The 10,150-nt window shown below is 42.8% G+C and overlaps 2 protein-coding genes across 3 annotated transcripts in view; one reads left to right on the top strand and one right to left on the bottom strand.

Annotated features, from left to right (window-relative positions):
* Positions 1–1,721, top strand: part of ESR2 (estrogen receptor 2) — a 46,314-nt gene extending 44,593 nt beyond the window's left edge. For both annotated transcript variants that reach the window (XM_006915113.3, XM_025049092.1), the window contains one exon: positions 1,300–1,721. In XM_006915113.3, coding sequence (XP_006915175.1) covers positions 1,300–1,498 — 199 coding nt within the window. In that variant the 3' untranslated portion in view covers positions 1,499–1,721. The remainder of the gene's footprint in view (positions 1–1,299) is intronic.
* Positions 1,722–7,995: 6,274 nt separating this feature from the next.
* SYNE2 (spectrin repeat containing nuclear envelope protein 2) overlaps positions 7,996–10,150 on the bottom strand; it is a 272,180-nt gene continuing 270,025 nt past the window's right edge. The window contains exons 111-113 of the mRNA XM_025049097.1: positions 9,881–9,967; positions 9,359–9,405; positions 7,996–9,087 (exon numbers count right to left, since the gene is read on the bottom strand). Of these exons, the coding sequence (XP_024904865.1) occupies positions 8,865–9,087; positions 9,359–9,405; positions 9,881–9,967 (357 nt within the window). The 3' untranslated portion in view covers positions 7,996–8,864. The remainder of the gene's footprint in view (positions 9,088–9,358; positions 9,406–9,880; positions 9,968–10,150) is intronic.

Genomic DNA, 10,150 nt, shown 5'->3' with positions numbered 1-10,150 from the left:
CCTCGTACTGCTGAGGGCCTGGGCCTTGAGGTCATTTTCTTGAAGAGGCTAAACCCAGCTCTCCCAGATCAACTCTTGAGGCTGGTGATCTGGGGAAGTGCACAAAGCCTTCTCTGGGAGTTGTTCTCTCCTTGCGATAGCATCAGGACGTTAAGAATGAGACGTAAGAGAACTGGCGAGCTGACAGGTTTGGGAAGGCAGGGCTGTGGTAAATTGGGTGTGCTGATGTCCGCAGATGGCGTCGTGCCAGTGCAGCGAAGGCTCACTGCCTAATGTCACCCAGGATGAGGATAGTCCTGCACTGGAGCTGAAAGAAGGGAGATGAGCAGGAAAGTCTGGGGGCCATGGGGAAGAAAACATACACCTCAAGAACTTGAACAAGGGTTTGGGAGTGAAAACAACCCCTGCCTCTGTTTAATGGTTATTTAGCACACAACCATTTGCAGAACAGATAATCCACCGTTATTCGTGGATTCCATGTTTGTGAATTTTCCTGCTTGCTAAAATTTATGACCCCAAAATCAATCGCAGTGCTTTCAGGATCATTCGGGAACATTCACGGGGTGGCAGAAACATTTGAGTTGTCTATACTTGCATTCCCAGCTGAGGTCGGCAAGGCAATGCTCTGCTTTCTGTTTCAGCTCTCATATTGTAAACAAGTGTCTCTTACATGGTCTATTTAGTGTTGTGATTTTGCATTTTTTGTGCTTTTTGTTGGAGATTTCATTTTCCAAAAATGGTCCCCAAACATAGTGCCAGAAGGCCGTGCTGTGCATTATGGAGAAGATAAGTTAGATAAGCTTAGTTCAAGCATGAGCTATAGTGTTATAGGCCGTGAGTTAAATGTTAATGAATCAACAATACGTTAAAGTCTTCAAACCAAAACAGTTAAAATGAGGTTATATATTAATGGGCTGATGAAAATTTTGTGACTAGAGGCTCTCGGGAACCTAACTGTGTATTTCCCTCAGGAGCAGTGGTTCAATATTCACCAATTCAGTGTTTGTGGTAATTATATAGAACACAACTACTGTGAACAATGAGAGTAAACTGTTCTCTGCACCAGATGCTGCCAGGTCATTGCATGTGAGTGGTGGGACAGAGGTCCAAAGGGCATTGTCCTTGCCCTAAAGTGCAGATCATTGAAGGATCCAGATGCCAGACCCATAGAACAAAAGGCCGGGGGAAGTGCATGGAGGTGGGCGTGGTGGGAGGGCAGGTAGATTTATTATGTTGGGGAAGATTTCAGAGTTCACTTGGCTGCCTCATGGGAATATCAGCATCTTTTTGTCCCCATAGTAACAAGGGCATGGAACACCTGCTCAGCATGAAGTGCAAAAACATGGTCCCAGTCTACGACCTCCTGCTGGAGATGCTGAATGCCCACACACTTCGAGGACACAAGTCTTCAGTCACAGGGTCCAAGTACAGCCCAGCAGAGAAGAGTAAGAGCAAAGAGGGCTCCCAGAACTCTCGGCTCAGTGATGCCCAGCCCTGAGGTAAACAGGCTGTAGAGATCAGCGGCTGATACGTGAACTCCCTGGCGAATCGTGAGCCCCACCGGGAGTGGGCGAGCTTTATCCTCTTTCTGTGTGGACCCTCCTTTGCTTATTGTAGGTGCAGCCATGTAGCATCCTTCCCTGACCACTTCCCAGGAGTCGGGGTGAGAAAGCTGGTTTTCCTTGTTACTTGGGGGCGCATTAGGACGGTTTGTCTTGCTGGGCCTCGGTGCAGCCATGTAGCATCCTTCCCTGACCACTTCCCGGTTTTCCTTGTTACTTGGGGGCGCATTTGGACGGTTTGTCTTGCTGGGCCTCATAGGATATCAGTGTGATCCCTTTCTTACTTTCCGTCTCCCTTCCACGCCTTTGGAAAACATTGTAGAGTTTTAGGAATGAATGGAAATCTGACCTGGATGTGTTGTAAAGCAGGAAAGGGGAGAGAACGTGGCACACTTATAAGAAGTAAACTAACATTTATTGTGTGACCTAAACTGTCTTTTAGAATAGACCTTTGTAAGCTCTCCCTGGACCACAATTGTGGGATTGAAAACCATGATGACCATCAACTAATGAGTTTAACCTACCTTACAGGCCTGTGAGGACTATTGTCAGGACTATTATTCTGTTGAAGGACAGGGATTGCGACCTAGGGAGCCAGTGGTCAAGCTGGGATGTGAGCCACATTCTTCCCCTCCGACCTTGATGCCATCTTCATGCAGGTTCATCCCTCTTGATGCGCATCGGAGCCTGATAATTTTTTGGAGTGTGTGTGTGTGTGTGCGTGTACGTACATGTGTATGCTCACTTTAAAGGAGGATTGTAATTTAAATCTCCCTGCCCCTGGATTTGTGCTTCTTTAAAACTCTTGTCTCACGGGGTCCAGTATGTGTGCTGGAGGATGATCCTGTGTTTGCAAGAATGGGGTTCTCTCCTGTGGGTATGGTGACTGCCATGCTTTTCCGGGGCAGCCACAACTGTTCCACGGATGGATGACTAGCTACACGCATGCTAGTGTGTTAAGTTTAGGGCCAAACTGTGTGGACTTGATGAGCACACCACTTGAAGAAGACTTGGTTTGTGAACTCCACTCAAAAAAGAAATACTAATTATTTATAGCCATTAAGAATTTACACTTTAGGGCTCTTTTAAAATATTTTCTTAACAGAAAATTTATATGGTGGACTGAGTGAAATAGAAACTTAGTAAAATACTAGTTCTTATTCCAAGTGGAACATAAATAGGACATGATGATAAAGTACCTCTGAAATTTTAACTTTTTTAAAATGGAAGCTTTTGTATAAATTTTCTGGAGCACAGTGAATGTGTAGAATGAGTTACATCTATATTTTGAAAGTGAGCAATTAAATCATCATGAGTGATTTTTGTGATGTTTTAAAAAATGAGATTAGACATATTTTCTTTTTGAAAACAGGTTTACTTTGGCTAGCACATTCCGTATTTACTAAGTCATTAGGAAGATTAAATTCAGTGTTATAAAGGTTGATTTCTGCTAGTGAGACCTTGAATAAGTCTTAATTTTGGTATCGGTGCAATTTTCCTAAAAGTTGAGCAAAACTGTTTCAGAAACACTGGGACATATCCCTAAAGAACACACTATTTTATTGTCGGTATTACGAGGTGGTTTGAAATTATTCTTAGTGATTCAGTGTTATAGCCTTAGTGAGATTCAGTACAGAAAATAAGCTTGGTTTGATAGGGACTAGGGAAGCAGTGTTATCAAGAAGATCAAGTTTATTTCTTTCTGGCTAGCTTAGAATTCCCCATGACAAACAGAGCGTTCGGAGGCTTGAGAGTGGGAAGTAAGAGACAAAGAAGGCAGCCTTGAGCAATTATTTGCTGATGAAATTCTCTTAATTGTATTTATAAGAGAGATACCAGGTTAAAAAAACACAACGAACCAAAAAGAGAAAAAATAAAAACCACCCCAAAACAAAACCACCAGAATGAGATCCAGGCCGTTGCCACATTAGTATCTAGTGAAGTTCTTTAGGATGAGTTTCATGACCCAGGGCAGTCACCAGATTGGACTCAAGTGTCCAAGCACTCTGGAATGCCAAATCCTGCACTTATCCAGACTAGTGTATGCACTTACGAAAACTCATCAGTGCCCATTACTCATTTTTCAGATATTCTTGCAGGCTTCTTGAAGCTACCCCTTTTGCTGCAGTTGGGTTTAGCCTATCAGGAAGATGTAACACTTAGTAATTTCTTCTCGGCTCAGGTCTCACCTGCATGTGCTGTGATACAAATTAGTTCAACCTGAAAGGCCTCTTTGGTGTAAGGATGTCTCTTAGACTGGGGTCTGGGCTAAGAGATCACATGGTCTATAGTTTAAAGGTGTTCTTTGTTCTGAATATTCTAGGGCCCTTTCCCCCATTCAGATGAAATGTTTTCAGTCTGTGCCCACCTGCTCCACACATATCCTCTGAGGAAGATACCAGTGTGCAAGCTCAGGCTTCTGTTTTTACATGTTTTGGGTAAATCCTCAATGTCTATTTCAAAGATTAGTCATTTCTTTTTAATACTGCTTTCTTTTAAAGGTCTTATTTTTGGAGGTTATCCACCGCCCAAAAAACAGTCCATGATGGGCAACTTAAAACTCTCCCACAGCTACGCAAGGATTTCAGTGTTTTCAAGTTGTTTTAAAAAGGAATTAACTAGGGGGAATAGGACCTGACAACTAAACAGGAACCAAGTATTGAAAAGCAAAATCCCCACCCAGCCACATTTTATGTACAATGGCAACGTGATCCTCGGCTTTGCCTCGGACTCGTGTGGCAAGATTCCTTCCCTCCATTTTGATTGGTAAGTGATCACTTAATACAAGAAACTTAATTCATGGGAGACGAATGAGATTTGGGCTTAATTCCAAACAAGTATCTAATGTGAAGTCATATAGACAAGTTTTAATTAAATATTTACCACGGAACATTCCAATACAGAGGACATTAGAACAGGGCACTTGCTCAGGACCCTGGCGGGGAGCTGGCACTTCCTAGGGGACACACGTGGGCACTCCCAACGCTGCTGCGGGGGCTGCATGTGAATTTCTGTGAGTTGTTCTGATTGCCTCTTCCTCCTCCCTCACTACCCCTCTCCTTCCTGGCCTCAGTCCTCTCAGATGTTCCCTGTTCAATGGCACTAACTGCAAAGGATTCAACCCTAAAATAATTTTTAAGAGATTTTTCTTAAAAAATTGAGGTGGGAATAGAAGATTATTAGTTATCAGCCTAATAGATCTGGAGGGTCTTAACTGTATTAAAAAACAAAACAGTGCGAAATCAAAAGCTCTGCAGTAAGGTAGTTTTATTTTGGATTACTTCACCTGCTAACTCAGTTGGAAGGGCAATTATTTTTTATTTCAGTAAGGAAAAAAAAATCAGTTACCAATTCTTGGCAGAGTTACATTATATATTCATAGACATAAACTAAGTTGAAGCATTTCTAGAATTTCCTAGCATGTGAAAATTGAGTTTGGTTGTTATTTAAATCTGCTAAGGGGCTTGCATATGTTGATACTTTTTCAAATTCAAGGTGTACCTTCAGTTTCTAGGTCTGTTTTGAAACAAAAATTTTATTTAATTAGATTTAACACATTTCTTTAAGCCCCCCAAAACCTTTTAAAAAACATTATAAAGGTTATATATATAAAGAGAATGATAAAAATAGTATCATTTACTATCTAAAAATATTTGTAGAATACTTACTATGTGCCAGACATAGTTCTCAGTGCCTCATACATCCACATTTAATCCTCATAATAATTACTGTTACCCTATGTTTTGGCTGTGGAAACTAGAATATAAGCAGACTTGCTCAGGGTCACACAGGGAGTGACAGCACTGAAAAAAAAAAAACCCTAAAGAAAAATTAATAGACTGCCGAATCCATTCATCAAATGCAATCTGACAAGCAAGGCTGCTCTGGTTTAAGTGGGGCCTGCTTGTGGCCAACCTCCATTTCCTGAAACCCTTGTAGACATAGAAGTTCAGTCCCATCTTTAATTTACAAATGTAAATTAAAGCCCAGAGGGGTAAACTGACCTGTTCAAAGTCGATAAAACTACTTATGGCAAAGCTTGGACCAGAGTTCAAGCCTCTGCCTGCCTGGCCAGTATTGTTCTTGCATAACGGAGATGGCTAAATTACAGTTGCCTTTACCTTCTCAGCTTAGATGGGGTCCATGTGAACCTTTACAGAATAGCAGCCATGACGGGTGGAAAAAATTAAGATGAATTTTGTCATTCCCGTCCTCCCATCCTGGGCTCATGCTAGAAGGAGGTAGTACTGCTGTCACCTCCTTCTGTTGTTGCTTTCCCCAGATACATGAAAGTGGAGTATACTCCTTGGACATTTACCCATGTAAAATTCTCACATCTTTTAGGCACTGATGCTTTCCTGCGTTTACTATAGTGTGAAATACACGCCATTTATTCTTGGTAGCTCTCAAAGTTGCTGGAATTTTGGTTCCAGTGGCAGCTCTACGATATGTATTCTCTGCACTGTGTGGTCTCTTTATAACTCTTTCTGTTGCTTTGGATCCTTTCTCTCACCCCATCCCCTCTATTTTTTGAATTCCAAGGATCCTATTCACTTGTGGGCCAGTCACTGTTATGTGACGGTGGGCTTCCTTCATGGGAAGGGCAAGGCTCGCCAATGCTGGCCCAGGACAGCGCCTGTCAACTCCACAACGTGCTGCTGCTGCATCTGTTCTTCTGCGTTGGGTATCTAAGTGCCATGACTACTGGTCCTCTAACTTTATTATTCAGTGGTCTTGTGTACCTCAGAGCTTATTGGCTGGGTATCATTTGTCAGTTTTTTCCAGATCAATGCTTTGTGCCATTAGCAGGCTTTTAAATTTGGGCCTTTTTACAAATGAATGTTTGCTGTTGTGTGAAAGAAGATTTTGAGATCTGCTTTTTCTTCCTCCAGGTACTACTTTTTATTTGCTGTGTCCCTTTAATGTCTATGGAACTGTTGTAGAAAGGTTAATGTGACATAACCTAATAAAGTGGTTTTTTTTCCATAATTTTGGTTTTAAAAATGTGTTTGTTGGGAGTTGAGTATAAGAATTTTCAGTGATTGGGCTAAGAAATGTTCCCATTCTGTTCTTAATTCTATTTTAGGTTTACAGAGCCTTTTAAGGATTTGACGAAAACCATGGACACCCTTCCTAGAGAAAGGTACATAAACACAAATGTTTGCATACAATTTCACGCGTGATTTATGACCACAGGTGTTGTGTGCTCAAGTAAAATGTAGCCCACAAATATAAAAATAGAAATTTGGGTAGACTCTGTAATTACCCCATCCGAGTAGATTAGTAATATACCATGTTAGGGATGGGGAGAAAAGTCATTCATTCATACCGAAGTTGTCTTAATGCCGAGTCATTTGAAAATTTCTCTAGCCTGTGGGGAATGCAAAAACCGTGACAATGCAAAGCAGGTTACTGCTTAATGAGTGTTTAGGACTACACCAAGCTTTGAGTGAAGAGAGGCTACCCTTAGGGTGAGGGTTAAGACTCAAAGGCCTTTATCCTGAGAACTGACTTGCCCCAAAGTCCTTCCTTAAGGGCAGAAAAGGTCTCTAGAATGGTTATCGCCTCTGGTCTGGAAGGAGGAGTAAGATGTAGAGATTCTGCCTTTTACCTCAGCAAAACTGGAGCCAAGACCTTTTAACCAACTCAGTGGCTTAAAGAAAGAGTTTGGGTAACGCTTTCACTTAAATTTCCCTCTGGTGTTATTGTAATCCATGAACAATATGAATTATTTCAAAGAGTTAAAAGGCTATTTACATGGTAAGAGAAGTACCTTTTTCTCCATATCATTTCCAACAAATTGGTAAAGTGAAGACAGTCTCTTCAACTGGTCCCTTTATATAAAGTGGCTCCTGAACTGCTACATCCTGGGGAGGTCTGCATCCACAGAAGTGGCCTCGGTGCTGAAAATCTAGGCTTCATTTACTGACAAGCTTCCCCTGAGGTTGGTGTTTGGCAGAGAAGAGGGGACTGAGATTGCAGTTGAGTCAGCGGTGTCCCCCAAGATACAGGTTGAGTGGTTAACAAGGAACCGGTTCAGAAATGTCTAATCACCCTCTTTGTTCAGGTGAAAAACAGACTGTGGTATTGGGACTGTATGCAAAGCAGGTGACTTTGCCAGTAATGTTTGTTCAACATTATCCGTTAGCTCTGGAGAGAGCTGGGAATAGAAAAATCTGGGTTAAACGATCTTTCCCTTTACGTCCACCTTCCACACCAGGCTGCCCTCAGTGCTACCTATAGCACTGGTGGGTCACACACGGGTAATTCTCACCTATAAAGGTTGTGGGTTTCTCATAAAAGTTATTCTCTACCAAGTTAGTAAAGACTAGCTTAGAATTTAAACCAATCCCCTAAATATTTTTAAAATTTTTGTTCTCTGGAAGATTACACATATTTAGCTACTTTCAAATATAACCCAGTACAACAAAAGTATAGCAATTTTTTGTTTTAATGGGAAACATCTGAGTTGTACATATGACAAACAGCTTCAGGCATCTGTATCAACACCCCACTCTGGCCAGTTAAAAACCTGAAGCATCACTTTAGCTATGAAAAGTCTTATAAAATTAACTTACAAAAATGTCCTTATCAAGTACGTAGTTTGGCATTTACTGTACATGAGTCAAAAGCTCGAGCTAAAATCTGATTTTCTTTAAAAAATCAAAGTTTACATTATTCATACAGATTCAGCATTGTTAAAAATATGCACAAATAACCACATCCATGCAAATGATTTCTTAAAAAATTTAAAGCAATATAAAAGAGCAGACCTAAATACTGAACAGAACATTTTGGTTTATAACCTGTAGCTCAAGATTGGAATAAGTCTAAACATTTAAAATATGATTGCTTTAATCAATCAGCCAAGGGTGCATGTGAGTTTCTGAACCATTTCTAAGGCGGAATCTGCTTGCTTGTTTCTAGAATATATACTATGTGATGAACACTACTGTTCATTAACCATATTAGCTACATTTTAATAATGTTGTTCTACAAATAAATCAGAATTCACAAAGTGCTTGGCTCTTCAGGAAACTGCAGTTTCCAAAGATCCTAAAACCAGCCAACTAGCTCTGCCAAACTGTCCTGGGCAATGACTGCCCAGGTTCCCTGCCCTGGGAGAACATCGTATGAAAGCTGCCCTGGGTCCCGAGAGAGCCCTCTGGCCCAGCTCTGAGGGAGGTGTCCTAGCAGGTCCCTGGACCGTGCCAGTGCTAGCAGTCACAGGTCGCTCTGGGGCCATGACGCAGGCACCCGTAAACAGGCTGGTGAGTGGTGCTGCCAGCCGGGCCGAGCCCTCTAAGTGGGGGGTGGCCCATTGGTGTACCTCAGCATGGGGTAGAAGGACCTTGCGAAGTTGTTGGCCTGAGTGCAGCTGTAGTCTTCTTCGGAGGAGGGCAGCAGGCAGGCCAGCAGCAGCAGCAGCAGGAGCAGCAGCTGGAGGGGCAGCGCCGCTCTGATCACCCGGGAGAGGAAGGAGCGCTGTGGCCTCGAGCTGCCTGGGTCTGCGGAGCCAGGCGCCCTGTCGAAGGGAGGGAGAGAGCTGATCAGGAGGTTCCAGAGGCAAAACCCACTCACATGACCTCAACCCCTGCTTACATAAGAAAGACATCCAGGACTTGAGAGTAAAATGGGGCCCATAGCTGGGGTTCAGTTTTGGAAAAGAAGCCCAGACCTTTCCAGAGGAAAGAAAATGGGTTTTTTAGAAAGCCCTTGATAGTGGCATTGGCAAGTCCGGTGGGACAAGTGTGGAGAACGGGGGACTCGGAGCTGTGACTGCAGTGCCCTGTTACCTGCTGTCGGTCTTATTCTCGCCTTTTGTTGTCCTCTCTGCTCCAACCTGCTGGATAAAAGTGAGTTGAAGACAGGTTAGTTCTGTCAATAATAACAACACCCTTCCGTCTTAAATTGTACACTTGCCTTACTGTCAGCTTCCTGACAAGCTTGTGAGACTAGAGCAATACATTTGGGGTTAAACTCTATGAGGTAGGAAATAATTGAGTTTGTTAAACTATCATGAGTTTCACATTCCAGTTGATCTGTTAATGGGGAGATCAGGAAGCCTGCAAATGATGCTCTAACGTCTCCCTATCTTTTATAACCTACTCTCTGGTCTCAAGAGAAGCTGATTAGAAGACAGCATAAGTTAGGTCTTTAAAAGTATATTTAAAATTTAATCTGGGGTGTAAGATAGGTTGAAGCAAATCTATGCAGTCACGAATTATCCAATGGGGCCTCGGAGTCCCAAGTTCCTATCATCACAGTAACTTTTTGAAATAACCTGCGTGGTTCTCACAGCAGAAAGAGGCTCTCACCTTCGCGTGGGAAGCTGGCACGGATGCTGCTGGAGGCTGGTCTCCAGCATCTACCTCATCCAAGCCGGGCAGAGATGGGTCTGGGCTCTGAAATCCACAACCCAGGGGGTTCAGTTTATAAAACAGGCTCAAGAGCACAAAAATGTGCTTCATGCAGACTCTTCACTGCACCGCCCTGCCCGCCCCCAGCTCAGACCTTTCCTGAAGAGGGGGCTCTTCTATTGCTCTCACTCCCAACTCCACCAGGACTTTTTCAGACAAAAGGGAACG

Source organism: Pteropus alecto, unplaced genomic scaffold (assembly GCF_000325575.1).
Source record: "Pteropus alecto unplaced genomic scaffold, ASM32557v1 scaffold276, whole genome shotgun sequence".
NCBI classification, from domain to species: domain Eukaryota; kingdom Metazoa; phylum Chordata; class Mammalia; order Chiroptera; family Pteropodidae; genus Pteropus; species Pteropus alecto.
Note: the sequence above shows the minus strand (reverse complement) of the source record. Positions and strands in the feature narration are given on the sequence as shown.